Source organism: Fringilla coelebs (genome assembly GCF_963513975.1).
Source record: "Fringilla coelebs genome assembly, chromosome: 17".
Classification (NCBI taxonomy): domain Eukaryota; kingdom Metazoa; phylum Chordata; class Aves; order Passeriformes; family Fringillidae; genus Fringilla; species Fringilla coelebs.
Window position 1 is genome coordinate 4,325,091 of NC_140043.1, and position 19,987 is coordinate 4,345,077.

The 19,987-nt window shown below is 41.5% G+C and overlaps 1 protein-coding gene across 1 annotated transcript in view; it reads left to right on the forward strand.

The window, feature by feature from the left end:
• RSPH14 (radial spoke head 14 homolog) overlaps positions 1–14,841 on the forward strand; it is a gene marked incomplete at both ends in the record, with an annotated part of 70,986 nt that extends 56,145 nt beyond the window's left edge. Inside the window, 3 exons of the mRNA XM_084216986.1 lie at positions 11,930–12,155; positions 13,447–13,583; positions 14,582–14,841. Of these exons, the coding sequence (XP_084073112.1) occupies positions 11,930–12,155; positions 13,447–13,583; positions 14,582–14,841 (623 nt within the window). The remainder of the gene's footprint in view (positions 1–11,929; positions 12,156–13,446; positions 13,584–14,581) is intronic.
• Between the last annotated feature and the right edge of the window lie 5,146 nt (positions 14,842–19,987).

Below are 19,987 nucleotides of genomic sequence, written 5' to 3' on the forward strand. Positions count from 1 at the left end.
AGCAAAACAAGAATATTCAAATAAGTAATTTTGACCTGCTTTAATAAAAATATTTCTGCAGTCTTATTTTGAAATTTTAGCTTTCAATATATGTGCACAAACATCTCAGTGCATTTAGAAGATCGGATAGTGGGCAATTTAAAACTTTTAAGTGTTTTGTTTATCATATATACTCTTTACTTGCAAATGCATAAATCCCTGATATAGTTATGTTGGCAAGGGAATAGAATTTTAAAAAAGTATCTGTGGTAACTGAGTAGTCTAGATAATAGGATAAAAGAACAATAACAAGGTGTACAGGTTTAATCTGCAATTCCATAAAGAACAAGTAGTTACTATAGAAACTGTCACATTACATGTATCTTTAGCATAGTACTGATATGTGAGAAAAGGCACCTTCCACACACTAACCAACTGTGGCAGAAATAAAGCACCAACCACCATCACCCTGGCTAGGATGATCATCGTTCACATGCTGTCTGCAGAGAGAGCAGCTTTAGGCACTTTCCATTGCTAGAACAGAACATCTGCTTTCTTCCAGCTTTGAGGGAGGCACCAGAGCATAGATCAAATGTTGGCAGTGAAGGAATTACAAACATGCAGTACCTGAGTAATGGGACAGGTCTGAGAAGTTTAGGAGCTGTTATTTCAACACCATCATATGGAAGTTTGCTGTTGATTAATGGCAGAGTTAAAAACCAACTTGTCCAAAAAATCCCTCAGCAGATATGTCTAAGTTTTCTTCAGTTTTGCTTGTCCTGCATCCAGAAATCCTCCATTAGGGCCTTTCAGCATGTATTGATTGCATTACATGTAGCTAAGCTCCCACAAGAATTTAAAGAGAAATAAGTCTCCAAATAACCTGGACAGGTGATTAAATGCCAGAGTCAAACAGCACAGTAAGCCCAGGACTCTGAATGTTGTGCTTTGTAAACAGACTGAATGCACAGAAATAACTCTAGGAAGTGAATAGTTTGTGTGGAAATATAAAGAGTAATTTTAGGGACCTGTGCAATCTGACTGGATTTCCATTTCCTCTTCTATGTCAGTGAGGTCACCATTTTTGCCCCACCAGAGCAGGTTTGAGTTTGAAGGGAGCAGTGTTTGACTGCTGAGGTGCAGCATCTGAGACACGACCTCCTGGGCTCGTGGGCTACATGAATTTCACTCAACTTGCCAGTGCTATTCATCAACCAAAAGCCAAAGCCTTGCCTGTTTACTGCTGCTTTCTGCTGGATCAATCAAAACAGATGCATTCATACATGTTTATTTTGAAGACAATAGTGCTAAAACAAAAATGTGCTCTTAAGTGGAAAATCCCATAGGGATTTTCTAATCAATTACCCTTTATTATACCACGAAAACATGAAAATATTTATATGCACACATGCAATGTTCTTGGTGAATGTACATCTCCAAATGATAGAGGGTAAATTGAGAGGCCACATCTGGTCTCTAATAAAAATATAATAGAAGACATTTTGTATTTCATTCAATCTTCTACCAAACACTCTCTTTTTAACAAGCAATTGTAGATCTGGGTTAGATATTTATAGACAGGTCTGTGATTCTCTCAGCATGAAGAACTGAACAGAACATTTAAAGAAGAATAAAAGGGCTGTATTTTTATTTTTAACCATTTTTCTCACGTGGAAGATTTTAAAATAGCATCATGTACAGATGATTGGGATCTGATATTTATATCTATCTCATATATTGTTGCTTTGCATCAGTGACTGTGAGATGGTAGGGAAAAAATCATGAATGCACCTTCTATCAGGTGGTATCAGCCTGACCTCATTTGGCTTCATCATTTAGGATGAAAATTCACTTTCTACCAGGATTCCGCCCTTTTATCTTCTCTCACCCTTCAGGTAACTGAGGGTTTTGCTTAATATCAGCAGTTGACTCTTCCTATGAGAGCAAATGATGAGAGGCATTTGAGAATGTGAACCCAGACAATGCATTACATCTAACATCACAGTCAACTAAGAAAGAACTTCTTTAAAAAGAAAACAACAACCAAACCCCACAAATGCTGAGTGCTTTATATCCCCCCTTCTCAGTTCTATTGTGTACCCACTGTGTGTGCAGCTCATTGTTTCAGCTGCTGCCTCAGCAGTTGCAACTGAAGCTAAGTTGAGAAAAACAAAGGCTAAATCCTGCAGCTGGAGGAGAGCCCTGGAAGATCCCTTGGTTTTCTTGTGCAGGAAACTTTCCACAGCAGTCCTTGCTTATGCTAAGCTTTGGGATGGATCCATGCACTCCTGTTCCTTCAGAGCCTCCATGGGAAGAATGCTCCAGTGATACTGTGAAACAAGATAAAGGAACATAGTTCTTTGTAAAGAGCCTGTCCTTCAAGGCTACATTATTATGTTATTTTTAAAAAAGGTGAATTAAAGTATTCTTTGTTCATTTTTCACTATTAAGGGAATGGGGGAAAAACCAAAACAAAACCCCTCAAATGTTAACCCAAATTGGGGATCACTTAGTAAAGTATACAACAAGGGATCTGTGAGGGTTGAACAGAAAAAATCACTTGAGATCAAAATACAGAAATCTTTGTGAATTACACCAGGAGATGCAATTAAAGAGTGCCAGGATTTTTTTGAAACCAAAGCTTTTAAAACAAATTGTACCAGCTTCAGATCTTCTGTTAAGGTGGTCTGAGCAACAGGTTGTTGTTTATTCTTGGGGTACCCTCTTCCCTCCTGCAATCTTCCTGGTTGGGGGTTCTGCACTTCCTAAGAGTAAATAAATATTCACTGAAGAGTGGCTTGAAAGTAGGACATCAGTAGGCATTTAGTGGGGATTTAAAATTTTTTGTAATAAACAAACAAAAAGAAATATATTGATTTCAAATATATTTAGTTTTGCCACTTATGTTCTTACCAGCTGAAGAAGTACCAAACTGGGCCCTCAGAAGGATTATATATCATTTAATTGATACTTAGAAAAAAATGTTCTAATTGGACTTCACATTTTCTTGTGTCCTTTAAGCATGATAATTCCACTGCATGTAAGAACCACAAGATATAACTACAATTTCATCAGGCACTGTTATTTATGTGTTCTATTACCTCCTTGTGTCTGATACACAGAAATTATTTGGTAGTTAAAAAAATAAAAATGGGGACAATTGTTTTTTGAGGACACAAAGCTAATTCTGGGAAGCCATGGAAGAAGAGCTGGGAACATCCAGTTAGCTTTACTATGGGGACTTCAAATGCCAGTCCAGTTCTTAAAAAATTTGTAATATTGCAGTCAGGACTAAGTAATTGGTTTAGACAATTGTCCACTTACTCAACATGAGCCCCACAGGTGGTTTTGCACCTACATAAACTCTGAGAGTTTCCCATCTATCTGCCAGCCCACTTATAGAAAGTACAAACTAGACACAAAGTGTTTTCTGTTTCTGTTTAGCAGTGTTTTGAATCCTCTGTATATAATGTTCTAATAGATAAGCACATAATTAGTACTGTTGAAGTGTCTGTGCTTAATCTGGCATGTTTACAGAAGCTAGACCTAGTATTTTAGTTCAGGTTAAGTAACACCTTCATTTTGCTGTTGTGCCCAACATTTACTGGGGAGGTACTTTAAAAAACAAATCATCCTCAAAGCAGCCCACACCTTAGCAGACTTGTATTCAATTAGGGTTTTTGAATTTTTCACTTCTTGAAATAAAATGTAGGCTAAAAGACACTGGAAAGCACTATTGTAGAGCCTCAGTCTGAACAGAATGCAATTTTCATTGAGTACAGAAAGCAGTTCTCCTTAAGAACATGGCTTCCCATGGAAAACATGAAATCTGCAAGTAGCATCTGAGTGGAGAGGGGAGGCTCAATCTGCTCTTCCACCCAGCTCCACTCATGTTGTGCAGCCATCTGGGCCTGTGGTTCCAATCAAGATGTGTTTTTTTCTGCTCTCATTTCAAACAAAATTGCCAAGCCAGAGCATCTGAAGCAGAAAAGGATTTCACCCACCTGTAGTACTGTATTCTTCTTTTCAGGAGGTTTTATCAGTTCTCACCAGTCAGTTGTGCTCACTTGGCATCAGTGGAAGCAGTATGAACTGTAGGATAAAATTGTCTTGTTGCAGCTTTGCCAGCAGGCCTGACCAGCAAATAGAAGCAGTGGATTTGTCAGCAGTACAATTTCTCCAGTTGCTTCTTCTTTGAAATTTCTATCAGGTAATTTTGGAAATAACATAATATAACATATAACACATAACACATATCTCCTGCCCTTCTAACAATGGAGAAAATGTAAAAAAGAAATGCTTCCACAATGAGACTGAATTCAAGTTCCCATTAATTTCTTCCTGTTTTCTTCTATCACTATTTGCAGTCTTTCAGTCTGTTCAGTTTTCAGTCTGTGCAATGATTCATATCTTCAAAGCGAGTTTATGTTAATTTTCAGGACAAAATTCTTCAGAATCTGACACATAATTAATTTTAGATATTTGGTTGCTTTAAGCCTCTCATTTTTAATATTTGACAGTAGTATAATCAAATCTCTATAGGAAACTTTCTCATTCATATACCTCTGTTTGTGCTGGATTGCCACTGAATTGTATTATGGAAGTTCAGAGAATACTTTCACCACCTTAATGACATATTTCTCCTAAGGAACAAAACTGAAAAATGTGTTCTTTAACGCCTGAGCATGTGTGGGGTTAATTCACTGGTTACAGAAGGTGAACCTTAAATATAACCAAGATGTTCTGATGGTCACTTGGCTGTGTAATGCCATTTTGTAATGCAGAATTCCAGTTGCAGGGATGTAACTTCCAGGTATAGAAATTTAAGATAGTTGAGAAAACTTTTTCTTGAACTTCATTCATTTTGCTTTAATTATTTGGCACTCTGCCCCAAAATAGGAAAGATTTATTTTTCTTTCAACCTATTTTCTCAGCAGAAGTTCTGAAAACTTGCAATTGTGCATTGCTCTCACATTAGGGGCTTGTAAGACAGCTGGACTTAAAATATCTTTTTATTAGTGTAAAATTGCTCTGAGTGGTTTCTCAGCTGTTCAACTGACTTGCCTGAAACAAATGTTTGCCCCCCTCCTCCCCAGCCTGCCAGACAATAATCTCTGGAGGAAATGAGCTCTCACACATCTTTACAAACCTCTGTGACAAGGCAGACCTTTCTCCACAGGAATCTCTAAAAATTGCCACAATGGAAGTAATAACCATATGAATGTTTGTCAAACTGATAATGTCATGTTCACCTTACAGCATCAATTTTTCTGTGACTGAAACTTGCTACAGGAACTGGAAACACTTGATGTACGTGCTTGGTATAAAGCACAAAATCCAAGACTGAAGTCAGTGTTTGTGGATGTGCCAGTCCAGGTTCTCTTCAGAATGTTTTCTGTCAGGCACAGTAAATCCACTGCCTCCTGTGAACACTGTGTGTCCCAGTGGGGACTTGTGGAAGATGAAATTCAGGAGGTTTTTATGGTTAAAGGCTGCACTGCTCCCTCTCAGTCTCATCTTAGAACCACATGTCCATCACTGGCCAGCAGAAAACAAGGACAAATTCTGACTTGGAAAATCTGAATGGGATAGCCTCAGTGGCTGAGGCTCAGCTTTTTGGGAGAAGTTATCTTAAGGCTTTAATTTTCTCTACACTTATTGATCTGAGGACTTTGGCATGAGTAGTGCAGATTGTTTTCCTTCCTCCATGTATTTTGGCAAAGTCTCCCCTGTAGAGGAAATTAATAAATTTCAGGGTGACATTTCCTTCTTCATCTAAAAGAGCAAACAAAAAACCTCCAACCCTCTGGGTGAATTTTTACAATTTTTTTCTTTGATTTTTACTATTTTTAGAAAATTATAAAAATATTTTGTCAGAGAAATAAAATCCAAGCAATTTCCCAATTTGTGTGATCAGTCTGCATGGAAGATCAGTGACATACATGCTGTGTGTGTGTACATTCCCAATTTAGGATGACTGTGAGGATGTCTATAGTTGAAGTTACAAATTTAGAAAACTTATAGAAATTTACTTAGAAGGGAGGTGCAGACACCTGGAATTCCAAAGGACTAAATAAAACCCCTGCAAAAGATAGCACAGCTTATCCTCAACTTACAGGCAGACTATCAACAACTTGAGCTAGGAAAAAAATTATTTCACCTTCGTTTTGATTGTTTGCTTTCTTGTATATGATAACAAGTCAATACAGTCTCAGTAAAAGAAGGAAATGTTGCTTTCACTGTGGAGACTGCCTTCAGATTGCACATGGATGAGCAGCAATCCAGGGCTGCTGGATTCTGCACTATCACAACAGAGAACACATTTCATTATTTCCATCTTTGTTTTGGGGGATTTCCCACTGAAGGATCTGACACTGCCCTCAGTCAGAATGAGGGGCCTGGTCTGGATCAGTTATTGATTCTTGGACTGTAGCTAGCTCTTGTACAAAAACAGAACCCAGGGTTTATTTCTCGTTTTGGATCATTTCTATGTGAAACACAAGTCTATTCTATCTAATCCATTCTCAGAGTTTTTAGACATATGATAGAATACATTCTGTAGACTAAAATTTTTAAATTATTTAGATATTATTCCTCTTTTCATTGGCCATGAATTATTTAAATAATTAAACCCACTCCTTTCAGGCAGGTGGTCACAAGCAGTCTTAATTACTATCAAAATGACAATTTTTTTTAAAGTAACCTGTTTCTTGGATTTCTAAATTATACCAGAGAAGCTAATGCAGATATATCAGATGTAGTTTCTATGTCAATTTTTTTCCATGGTGCTTTGATATTAGAATTGCACACACTCAAAACAAAGTTTCTGAAAACAAAAACAAAATATGCAGGAATCTCTTTCATTCTTTACTGAGGCTTAGGAACCTCTTGTTTATCAGACCAATCTTTCCTGTTCCTTGTTAATGCTGGAAACATTTTGGGTTTTTAAATCATCCCCAGAGGCAGTCACATTATGTGCTCCTGCAGGGTACTTCTGACTTTTGAATATTTTTATAACCTTAATTTCTGTCATATCCTTTATTCAGACAGCATCCTAAAATCCTGAGTATTGGAAAAATTCTCATTGGCTTCAAAAGCAGATCACATAATGCTTTTATAAAGCTTATAAAGTTTTATAAAGCTCCTGTATTTTTAATGAAGATCTGGCAGACACTGCTGTTGAAGTTGTGATTTTGTACCTGGTGAATCCCTAGGGCTCTCATAAGATAAATGCCTCCAGCCAATGCTTCCATTTGAAATGGTTTGATACAGAATTGTTTACTATTTCTAGTCTGTTCCGATCTCTGCATTGTTTTCCTCAGTTCTCTTAATATCCCAGTAGTTCTTCAGTTCATGTAAACAGAGACTTCCCACCCCCCAGTCCTTTCAGATAAGAGATGGCCTCTGTCTCTAGGCACCGCCATCCTTTGGGACTCTGCTGTTTGTTCCTGTTCATTTGTCATGGAGAGACACAGAACTATTCTTGCAGAGAAGAGCAAAATATTCTGATTTTCAAGGAGCTCAAGAGAATTATCCTCTTCAGGTAGGAGTCTTGGTGAAGCTGATGGGTTCTAGCAGTGAGCTGTACTTTAATGAATGTGGTCTGCCTCCTGCTCCAAACTCAGCAGAAAGTTCAGCCCAGTTTTATAGTATTTCTGGTATTATATTCAATCTGCTCCCTGACACAGCCATATTGCTGGGAGCACTGAGAATCAAAATGCTGAATCTTAGCATTGAATAAGCTACTACAAGGTTCATAAACTGTGCTCTTGTGACAGGTGACTCAGAGATTTTCCCAGAATAAATTATCTTTTTTTCCATTTAAACAGTAGTGAACAAGGAGTCATTAAGGAAGGTGTGCAGGGGCAGCATCCCCTGTGCTCAGCTCGTCACTCAAAGTGTCACTCTTGGCACCAAGGAAGCATCACCCAGCACTGTTAGCCAGTGTCTGTGATGTCTGGTGGCACAAGGGTTATTAACCCTTTCTTCCCTCTGAAATGCTGATAAACTATTGCAGGGCAAGGAGGAGAGCTGCTGCTCTGTGAGTTTAGGCAGGATCACTTGGCTCCTCAGTCAGTGAGCTCCCCCAGGGCTGTGCCAGCTGCCTGTGATGCCAGGCAGCAGCTTCCCTTCCCACAGCTCTGCTTTGCTTTTCCTGCATGCCCCTTCCTAAGCACAAATGCCTCTACTGAGCATTTCAAATACTTGTGTGACCATTGCAGAGAGACATCAAAGGTCCCAACAGAGATTCATATTCCAGAGAATCTGTGTTTCCATGTTATTTTTCTGTGTTCTATTACACCAATCATCACTTTGTGGCCATACATGAGGCACATGCTTCAGACCAGATCATTTTGAGTAGAAAACCAACATTTTCAAGGAAAAGGATTTGCAATATGACTTGATTTATATAATTGAAAATCAAAACAAAACACCATTCTTATGTACTGTAAATAACTCCTTCATCTTCTACTAAATTTAACTTGTTTACATGCCCTGCAGCCCTACTCAGAGAACAGAATAAATGGCAACTCCTCTTTGGGCCTATTTGAAAAAAAATCAGGAAAGGGAGGATGAGAGTGGCCAGACAGTTATGAGAAGGAAGAGATGAGTGCTCAGATAAAAAGCAGCCCAAGGGAAGATTACAAGTTCTCAGAAAAACAGATCAATAATGACGTTAACTATGCAGCTGCAAATGCAACTATTTGCATTTTGAAAACATTTTTCCCAACTACTTCACTGGGCCCAGGGTATCTAGAACACTCTCTGCAAGAGACAAATCCCTTTTGAAAGGGCAGTATTTTAATGAAAAAGTCGATATCCTGAGGATGCCACTGTATTTTTCAGTACAGGACTACTCAAAACCCCAGGTCACCTTCCCCTCCTATTGCTCACCCACTAAGATCCAAGGATCTGAGACCTCTCTCATTTACAAGTGACTCCCAGACAACTTGCCACTGATTTTGCCTCCTCCCTTTTCCCTCCCTAGACCTTTCAACCTGTGGGTCCCCTGGGAAAATCATGACGAATTTCCACGTGGAAATTTCAGTCTCAGTGTTAGGTAGTCTCTTTTTGTAGTTGTTGATGGCCTTTCCTCTCCACCCTCTTTCTCTTCACCACACTGAGACTTTTGACAAGGTCAAACAATTCATCTTTATTTCTATATTTAAATCTGGGAAGCTCCCTCTCATAGCACGACAGCATTTGAGCTCAGACAGCTCGACAAAACCAGCAGACAAGAAAGCTCCTGGTACGGAGACCCAGCCTGGAAAAACAAAATCAATTTTAAAAAAACATTAGAACATCCCAAGTGTTCAGACAAAATGAGCACCAGTAGCCCCAGAATAAATACTGGTTCATGGCTGTACAAAATCAAAGCTGTTCTAGACAACATTGTACATTATCTCAGCAGCTTATGGACACAGACACAAAGTGGCTTTGTTGGGTTTCACACCCAGGACTGCAGTGCCATAGTAAAGGCCAGCATCAAAGGAAGACATGAAGTGCAATGAATGAGGCATGACTGAAGCAAAGAAAGTCAATAAACATTAACTGGAAGGAATAAAGCCAAAGGCAAGTGAAAGCAGCCCTGGCTGCATGAATGTATTGGTGGAATACATTAAAGATAATTGAAACACCCAGACAGAAAGAAGTGAAACATGAATGTTGGTTATGATCACTTCATCATCCTGGCTGTATGATGATGAAGTGATCAAGAAAATGGAGAGAACTTAGCAAGGAAGTCCTGAAAAAGAGGGAATTGCAGCAAAGTGAAAATAAAACTTGACATGATAGGTTAAAAAAACAGGAAAGAGCCAAGTGCATCTCCCAGCACGAGGCAGGCAGAGGGAATGCTACAGCAGGAGTTGTTACAGACAGATGGAAAGGGAAGTTAAATCAAGCAGGTTTCTCTGGGCTCAAAGCAGAGTGTGTCTGCACTGTGCAGAAGGGTTTGCTTATGGACTGTCCCAAGGAACACTGGGGTCCACGTGAGTTAAAGCTACACACAGGTGCTTGTGACAGGCAGTGTGAGCCTAAGGCTGTCACATCTGAGTTACTGCTCTTCCTCTGAAACTGTACCTCCCAAACTGACATTCTGTACTGATTTCTACCCAGAATTTAGAAGTGCCTGTGACTGTGGTGGTGACTGTGAGCAGTCTGGGGCTCCCAATTCCATGCACTCAGGCCATACAGTTTGTTTTCATTAAAAACTTTGGGAGGACCTTAAAAAGTTGCATTTGAAAAATCTTGTACTTCACAGGCCATTTCACAAGACTGTTGGGAAGTGTGGCTAAAGGAATTCTGGATATGATTTAACTGCTTTAGTTTGCTTCCTTGGGAGCAGTTCACTAGTGGGTTCTGCATGGAGAATTCCCAGACATATTCCTGCTGCTGTGTAACCTGCCAAAACCTTTCTGCAGCTCCAATGTACAATCCAAACCCCAGCAATCCTCGTCAAGAGGGTTGATGCTGGTCATGGACAAGCTGGGCCTCCTTCCCAAGGGACCCTCCAACAGAGCAATAGTGCAGGTGTCCTTTATCACATCCTTCTGCAGGAACAGTATAAATGGGCTGGAGTTACTCTTTGACAAATTTCTTTTGTTCCTCCAGGGAACAATATAGGGTTGGTTGGGTTTTTTTCACAGTGAAAGCAGCAACTCCCCTGTGCAGTGACACACAGAGCCACAGCTTCAAAGAACATTATTTCACTTTCCCTTCCTGCTTTGCCTTTCTGGCACAAGGAGAAATCCTTGTTTGTAAAATGCTGTTAGCCTTCAACGTGAATTGTCTTGGAACTGGTTTTCCTTATTTATTTGAATTCTCACAGAAACTGACCTCCAAATGTAGCACAGGTAGTAAAGCTGTAATATCACCCCAAGGCATTTCTTTGCTTTGGCATTGTAACGTGGATCCTAATAAGTCAGTACCATAAGAAGTTATTCAGTATTAGCAAAGCCTCAGAAATATGTACAACAGAATAACCTCTAGATTAGAATCCTGGCTTTCACCCAATTATCAAGGTGAGGGATTTCTCCTATGCACTACCAAGGGTCAATAAAATGTCTTTCCCACTTGTCTCTGCTGTGAAGATTTGAAAATACCTTGATGACTCTTATCCACAAAACTTCCTTATCAAACCACATATGAATCACTTTGAAAGGAGCCACATTTCTCATAGCAACCAAAGAATCAGTCTTAGCAACAAGACAAGCTGGAGAATTTTGTTTTCACATAGTTACTCGTGGACAGTACATTCTGCTTTCCCCTGGCATTGCTGTTGCAGTGTTGACTTAGTAAAGGGTGAGAAATGGTACAAATCAGACTCTTGCTCATAGCAAAGACATCACTTGCTGGGCAAGTTATGATCTCTCTGCCTTTGATGTTATATTTTAGGAGCCAGTGCGAGAGTACTGACTGCTGGAAAGTTCAGAATTTAAATTTTTGCCTTGACAGAACTACTACAAAGAAATGTGTGAGGAAGCTGACAGTTCCCAAAATCTTGACTTCCCCCCACCAGAAACCACCATGGAGAATAAAAGAAAGAGCTCTAAAGGCCAACATCTCTGTCTCTCTTGGCATCTGTTCATTTTGAGAGCAGTTAGAAAGGCTGCATAGAAGGTGACTTTGTAATGTATATATATTTCCTATATTTTCCTTGCAAAGATAATTTTGGGAGAAATATTACAGAGAAATTGGGAACATCAAAGCAATTGTCATGTTGGTTATTGCTTGGCATTGATTTCTTTAGGGGAGTTTTGGGGAAGCTTCCCGAAGAAGCAATGCTGAGATGACATTTAGAAACAGAGGAGTGTTGGAGTAGTTTCCATCTCTCAATTCCACTTCTGTGTAAGGAAATGAGTTCCCACATGTATTTTGATCCTCTGAAGAAATTCCAGGTGCAGGTAACTGCACTCAGCTCTCACCCACATTCCTTCCTTCCCCTCTGCAGGGGCTGGTGGTGTCCTGCAGGCTGGTTTGATTCCCCCACTGGTCCTGAAGTTGAAGACAGAGCTGTATGAGATCCAGGAGCTGATCCTTGGTACACTCGCCAACTGCCTCCGTGTGGAGGTTTCTGAAGCCCTGGCAGCTGGTGCTGTTCCTGTGCTGAAGGAAAAGCTCTCACACCCCTCCACCTCCATCAGGAGCAAAGCAGCCTGGGTCCTCTTAGAAATCAGGTAAAGAAACATCTCTAATGCTTAAGTCCAAGAAAGAACTAATTCTTTCAGGAATAAATTCAGGAGTAAATTCAGAACTAATTCCAGGAATAAATAAGTGCCATTCATTTACAGCTGTGTTCCACTCCACACTGAAGCTGCCACATTTCACATGTAAAGCACTATCAGCCTGAATGCACACATGGGTAAAACAAAATGAGACACATGGGGCTTAAAAAATTCCTAGCTGCTGTAAATGACTGAGGAAAGCAGATGCTGATCAGTCATTCCTTCTCCTCCTGTTTGTTTTCAGTATTGGCAGTGGAATCAGGATTTTTTTCTTGGTACAGCACTGCTAGGAAAAAAATCTTACATGAAAAATCGTATAGAAACAGGATTCTGACCACTATGGAGGTAGGGAGAATCTCCCTTATGTTTTTTGGAAAAGTGCTCTCTCAGAAAATTAGAGATCCTTAGAAACTTCCACTGTGATTGAAAACAGAAATAGTTTTCTGCCACAGGCTGCCACATACAGCAGAAAAAGCAATCTTTATATTAAAATTGTGTATCAGAGAATGGATGAAAGGAATAACTTAAGTCCACTGTACTGCAATCAGAAAATATAATAAGTGTTCAACAAATGTCTGATTTTAAAAGGTCTGCAGTTGAGGCAGTATACATATCAACTGGCACTACACATTTCCTCATGTCCTATAATACAGAGAGGTATTAGAGGAAAAGAGTATCATTAACATGAGTCACAGAAAAAGCAAAATGCAACTGAAATATGGACATGAGCTAGGTCCCTGCAATGTCTGGGCCACATTAAATATTCTTCTCATTAGAGAGGCTGGAAAAAAAAAGAGAGAAAAGTGATCTGGGAGAAGAATTCATTTTAGCCCTCTGATTTAGCAGGTTTTTAAATCTCTGGAGGCTTCACCAGCCAAGTTTGTAACTCCATTGCACTTAGGACCAGCCACACCCTTAATCCCACATCCTATTACAGGCAGCTGCCCGTCAGTCTCCATAGAAAGCTTTTAAAAACATCCAGATATCACCTAAAAATAACCTGGAATATTGTGAAGCTGGTCCAGGCAGGTCGGTGTGGTGTCCTCAGGCCTGTGTCAGCAGGTGGGTTCAGCAGCCGCAGGCACAGCCATCCCCTCGGTGCCTCGGGGCAGGACAGTCCCTCCGGGGGGCGCAGCAGCTGTGACAGGGCTGGTGGCACCGGGACGGGCCAGAGGCCGAGGGGCTGCACGGGCAGCAGGCACAGCTCAGGCACTCACTCCCCTTCACCATCTGCTCCGCACAGCTCTCATGCCGAGGGGAAAATCGCCGTGTGCAAGGAGGAGGTGATCCCTGTGCTGCTGAGCCTGCTGGAGGACACGCAGCCCGAAGTCCAAGTGAACTCAACGGGAGCGCTGATGTTTGCTCTTGTTACACCTCAGGGTGAGAGACAGAGGCAGTTCTGTGTGGGTACCTCCTGGAAATCCGATTCTAGGGCAACTAGGTAACAAAACATTTCACACATCCCCCCTCCCTACTCCCCAAGCCCTCAGTTTCTGACCATGTTCATGCTAGTCAAGAAATAAAGACTGGGACATTTCTTTATCACTGGCTTTAGCAACTATTGCTGCTTCGTCACAGTGCCTGGGGGGGACAGGATATTTCACATTTCATTCCCTTAAGTAGGTCAAGAAGTTATTTATCTACCTCACCTGCCTCATTTCCCTCCTGAGGGGGAACATTTTCCACTCAAATCCTGACCACACAGAGATCCAGGAACCTGGAGCTGCACTCAATCACCAGTGCTCAGCAGAGGAGCGCTGCTCTCTGGAAACGCTCTGGGATTAGAGACAGCTCCTCTCTCACAGCTGGGAGAGCAATGAATATTAATGAGGTCTGTAGCTCTCCCAAGTAACTTACATGACACAGAAAATACTAACTGCTAAATTTCCAGTGTGATGAATGAGTAATTAGACATAAAAGACTCAATAACAGCAGTTGTGTTCCAGTCCTCCTCTGCAAACCTTCCTCGGGCTTCCAAAGACAACTCAGGAGTGGATCTCGGTCTTTGAAGTGTTTTTAGAAACGAAAGACTGGAGGATGTTCTTAAGGGCATCTAACAAATTCCAACAAATTCCACTCCTCACCCCCCTCCAAAACATATTCTGTCATTTAGTGCCTCGTGTATTTTTGGATAATTTGTTGCAAATGAAATACTAATGTGCAAGGCCGATAAAGTTAATAATGAAAGATCTTTTTCCTTAAAAACAAACAGCTGGGAGCCAACCTTGGTCTCTGAAAGAAGAGCATGTTCTGCCTCTGTGCACTGCACCTCCAGGGCTGTTCAGGGCTGCTGCCAGGCAGGGAATGGAACGTGTCAGTCCAAGAGGATGATGATTAGATGTCATTACACATTTCAAAGCCGCTTTATTTCCCTGCAGGGAGATCCTCAGCCATGGGTGCTGCAGCCATTCCACGTTTACTGACGCTGGTTGCTGAGGAAACCAGCAAAGCGCGTTTGAATGCAATCAAAGCCCTCACCCTGCTGGCTGAGCTGCCAGAGGGCCGCCAGACGCTGCTGAAGCACAGGGACACATTTCAGCGGTGTCTGGATGATCCCAGCGAGGCCGTGCAAAGAGCAGCCGAAATCGCCATCACCGTGATCGACTGGAAACCCTTCTGCAGCCGCGATCTTTTCTAGAGATCTATTGCCCTCTATTGTTGTCTGGATGTAAAAGGTACATGATTACATGAGACCTTCAGCACCCCAGAGCTCTCTTCCTTACTTGCTCTGGGTCAGTTTCTCCTGAAAAGTTATTTGGCAACAGTTTCACATCTATATTGCAAGTCACAAGCAGAAAAATGGAGAAGAAAAGTTAGGAAGTGTGGAATTCTCCACTAGGAGTTATTGCCCAAATTACCGAGGTTTTCCTATGATACAAGACACCAACACTTTTTGTTTTCTTCATAATGTTCTCTCTTTTTTTTAAACCTCAGGCTATCAAACACTAATCAATAATTAATTATATTAGAAAGGTTCACAATTAACCCCTCCAGCAATTTGTCTACTGACAAATTGATCTAACAACAGGAATTTTGCTGCAAACATTTGTTGAACGTGGGATTAAGACCAAAGTCAGAAAGCCTTTACCAGGTTAGCCCTTGGTAAAGCTGAGCTGGGGCCTCTCCAACAGGAGAGGGCTCTGGTCCCTCGTTGGAATTGCTTGTAACAGGGGACAAAAGCACCTTGGGGTTTGAGCTGAAGGCAGTGGAAGTGGTGGGAAGTTTCAGTAGCATTTTCTTCACTGGAAGTTAAGGCTGGTCTCTACCGACATGTTGCAAATTTCTGTCTGCAGTTACAGGAGTGTCATTTAAGAGGCTTCAACAGGAGGCCTGGGCACAAATGAGCAGGACAGCCCTGGCCATTCTCAGCCACCAAGGAAGATGTGACAGGGTGGCTGACACAGCTTCACAGGAAGTCCCATTTGTTTTCACTTGAGTTTTGTTCTCACAGGGGAGTTTTATATCCAGAGTTGTAGCTACAAAGCAGCTGCATCAGGTCTGTAAAAGGGGTTATTTGTCAGGGCTGCTTTTCCATTCAAACCCAGGGTCACACTGCAAACTGCATTACCCTTGCACACAGGATAAATTCTTCCTGTAGGAGTGATTACAGTTAAAATGCTTCTCTTCCATAATGTAACCAAAGGGTGAATTTCCTCTCCTATAAAGATGTGATTTAGAAGTATTGAGTCAGTTGGATTCATTCCCTCCAGGCAGGATCTTGGAGGAACTCTGCCTTTTAAACACAGAAGGCACTCGTACATAATACATATTGGTGCCAGAGTGCATCCAACTCAATAAGGGAGGCCAGGCAGCTCTAATAACATGCTAAAGGACTAGAGCAGCACAGTGTAGGCTCAGCTGCTCTTACAGAACTGCAGGAAAATCTGGTTACAGTCATCATTTTAACCCAGGTCCAACCTTGTCACAGCCTTCCCTGACAATTCAGGTATCACTCTTCAGTGAATTCCCAAAATAATTAGCTTGTTCAGATGCAGAAATAAGACCATCCACACTGAACTGCTGTGACTAGAAGAAATTGATTTGGACCTTAAGTAGTGTGTTCCAAGTATCTGCCTGATCAATGCTCTAAAGACAATATAAACTGTTCCCAAAAAAGCCTCTCCATGAATCAGTGTTCTCATCTTACACACACAGTACAGAAATGGAACAAAGCCTCGGGTGAACTCTGAGATGTGGACACTACTGGGGCCCTCCCACATGTCAGCTTTTGTCTCAGCAATTCTTTGGCCCTGTTACACCTGACAACATGAAACCATCACAGTCCAAACACGACAGGAATTCCCTTGGGCTGTACTGACCATGTGCTGCCTCTGCAAATGCCAGGATCTAAAGTCTGTGTATGAACAGCCACTGATAACCACTGTTAATTGGGGTTTTCTACTAACAAAGCTGCATTCTTGACAAAAAGGTAGTTGCAGATAGAATAATCAAAAGTCACAGGCTGTATTGGGGACTAATTCCCTGCTATGGGATGAGAGACAAGAGTCCCCATTTCATGAGGCTGGCAATTAATTAGCACTGTAGGTGTCAGTAAAACAATTGGCTGGATCAAGGAGCAGTTGATGACCAGTTTCCCTGGCCTGACTTAGCTTTCAGTGAGGAATCCTCCATAATACAGCTACCACAGACTTGGTCACAAATATACTGAAGAATGTTTTGAATTGCTTCAAACACATTACAAATACTTAAATGAACACCTCAGGATCTGGCACCCCACACCCTAATGACACTCACCCTTTCAGGAAATGCTCTGTGTACAGCAGGTCTCTGGTTTAGCACTGTGCCCTCCCCAGTGCTCTATGCCCCGATGGCTTTAGCACCAAGGCAAATTTTTAACATCAATGAAATCAATTTGCCTTTTTAGCTTGAAGCCAACAATTATTAAGGCCCAGATATAATTAATATGGTCCCAGGTCAATACTGGAATTAATGCACTTACACTCTACACAGATTGAGCTTTCAAACCAGTTGCCCAGCAGTCCTCAGCAGCACAAGACAAGACAGCTGCATGCATGGGAAACAAGACTTCCCTTGGACTCTCGGGTCCCTCCCAGGCAGAGGCCACGTTGAATTTTTTCTAACAGTTTCCAGAAGGTTAAGAGTGTTATGGCTCTTTGTTCTTGCAACTGCAGACTCATTTCCACTATCCCTATGCTCTTTCAGGAGGCCAAGGGGTGGAAATCATTCTGTCCTGCTCTGGAAAATGGCAGCTTTTCATTCCATCTCTTCATGTTTCAAAGCAGGGAGTATATTTGTTTCCTACCACTACCTTTTCTATTAAAAAAAATATAAAAATCATATACTGAGAGATTTGTCTAAGGACAAAATAAATAGTCTGGGAAAATCAGATTTGGCTAATGGCATTAAACCAGAAGGGCAGAGACAGCTACACACAAAGCTAATGTGCTCAAAGCATGGGACTTCTTTTTAGCAAGACAAAGTTTGCAATTTGAATGAATAAAACCCATTTTGATAATTTGTTTTAGCATACCTTGCATATAAGCTGCATTTCTAAAGTTATAGGCTGTATAACTTTAATACTGTAAACAAAAATGCTGCACAGAGTGACAAGAAACTCCCACTTCAGGCTGAAGCTCTTCCAGGTACCTTCAGAAAAGGAGGGGAGGTGCTGATCCAGGTAGGCAGAGCTGCTCTGGCCTCAGCTGTGCCAGGGGAGGGGAGGGTGGGCTCAGGAGCTCCAGGGGAATTATTCTTTCTCCCAGCTGCCCATGGTAGAGGGCAAGAAGGGATATTCTTCAGGAGGCACAAAAAAGGCAACCTCTTTTATTAATGATAAGGATGATAACTTGAGGCACTGCTTATACTGTCTTGCATCAGAACAACCAGTAGAAATTGGAGTGAGTGAAGGTTTGTCTGTCCTTTAGGTTCTGCAGCCCTACAATACACACTCCATGAGAAAATGCCATGAATCACCAAACAAGGCCAGGGGTTTTTGCATTTCCCATCTCTTTCAGCAGTGTATTGCCTGCTGTTATTGAATCTGGGACTACAGATTCTCAGCTCAGCACAAGGGAAGGTCTCTGATTGCTGCTCCCTTCCCTCTCTGTGGGTTCTCTGCTCCCCCAGAGCACTGCAGGCACAGACACCTGCAGTGGCACATGAGACCACTAAGCACCCAGCAGCTTTCCTGAGAGCAGCTTTGCTGTCACCCCACAGCCTGTGCCCAGCCCTTCTCTGTGCTGTCTGCCCCCAGAAATGTCAGCTCTAAACTCCTCTGGCTCCACACCTCAAACCAATGAGCTCAAGTGCCCTTCTAATACAATGACTGCCAGGACCTGGATTTATTGTTTAGCTTTGCTCCTCATTTTGTGTTGGCTTTTACTTTGCAGGAACACTCCTGGTTTTGCCAGTTAAGGAAGGTCAGGGAGCCAAGTCCCCTGGCAATCCCAGCTGCTGCTGGGCTCCCATCACCACCAGCACCTGCACCTGAGGAGCTCAGCTTGTGCCATGGCCTAATTCAGCAAGGGCAGACAGTGCTTGAAACCACACCATGGCTACTGCAGCTTGATTCCAAGCAATTCCCAGACTTCCCTCCCCTGGCATTTCAGTGCATGAGGTTTTGCAGTAATGAAATAGGAATAAACCCAAATTCTGAGTTCTAAGAACAGGGTGTTCTCATCATCATCAACACTAAACATTTGTGAGATACTTGGATACATCTTTGTGGGTGATACAGACAAATTGAATGAACAGTGATTATCCTTTTTCAGGATTTTTCCTAAGAACTGTGTAGTATTTCTTAAATGGAAGATTTTGTTTAGTGTGTGTTCTTTACAGAGCAGTGTCACAATTTGCTAACAGTACTACTAAGTGCATATTTTATTTTATTAAAATAATTCTGTAGATCTAACTAAAGTCCACTAAAATAAGCTTTAACCATGTATCTTACCTCACAGGGTAAGCTGGGATGTCTCCAGACCCCCTGAAAAAGAGCTGTGTTATGCTGTACGTGCCATGCAGGTACTTTGTGCTGTGAGCCAGAGATTTATTTGGAGTCTCACCACTAACCAGACATTTTTCAAATGCATAGTCAAACACTGGGGAAAGGGTGTGCTCACAGTTCCCACCACTGAAGCATGACAATGCCCAGAACAGTGTAAGCTACTGCTTTAGCTGAGTGTCCCCAACAACAACTCATGGACACAGCTCCCCTGAAAACTGAAGGAAAGTAATTTTCTTCCTTAAAATCATGAATGCAATAGCTACCAACCTGAGTTGGCATTTAATGTTAGCTAAACAGTACACTTTTATCAACTGTTCACAATATAAGGCAAATTTTCTTTGAAATTCTATAAAATTACAGCAATTCTATAAAAATCAACAGTAGCTGTCAGACTTCATGTAAACATTCAAGCTCTTCCCTCCACAACATCCACCTTCAGACCAGAATGAAATCAGGGTGCTGAGGACATACAGTCAATATCCCTGGGAAACTGTGTGTTAGATTTTCAAAACTCTGTGGTTCTGAGGAGCAAAGTCATGCAATGATGCCTGATTAACCAGGATGTCATCCAAAGGCTGCTCAGACTGCCAGGAAATCACTTGTGTTATTTGTCTTCATCCAAATAGCTTTATAATTTGACTGTATTTTTGTAGCAAAGAATGACAAAGAGGGATCTGGGCAATCCTCAATGACATCTTCCTTGTTTGTTTTCCATCCATTACTATATCCAGAGCCAAAACCTAGACACCAAATGAAGTTTCTCTGTCTTCCATCATATTATACAAAAATCCCATCACTT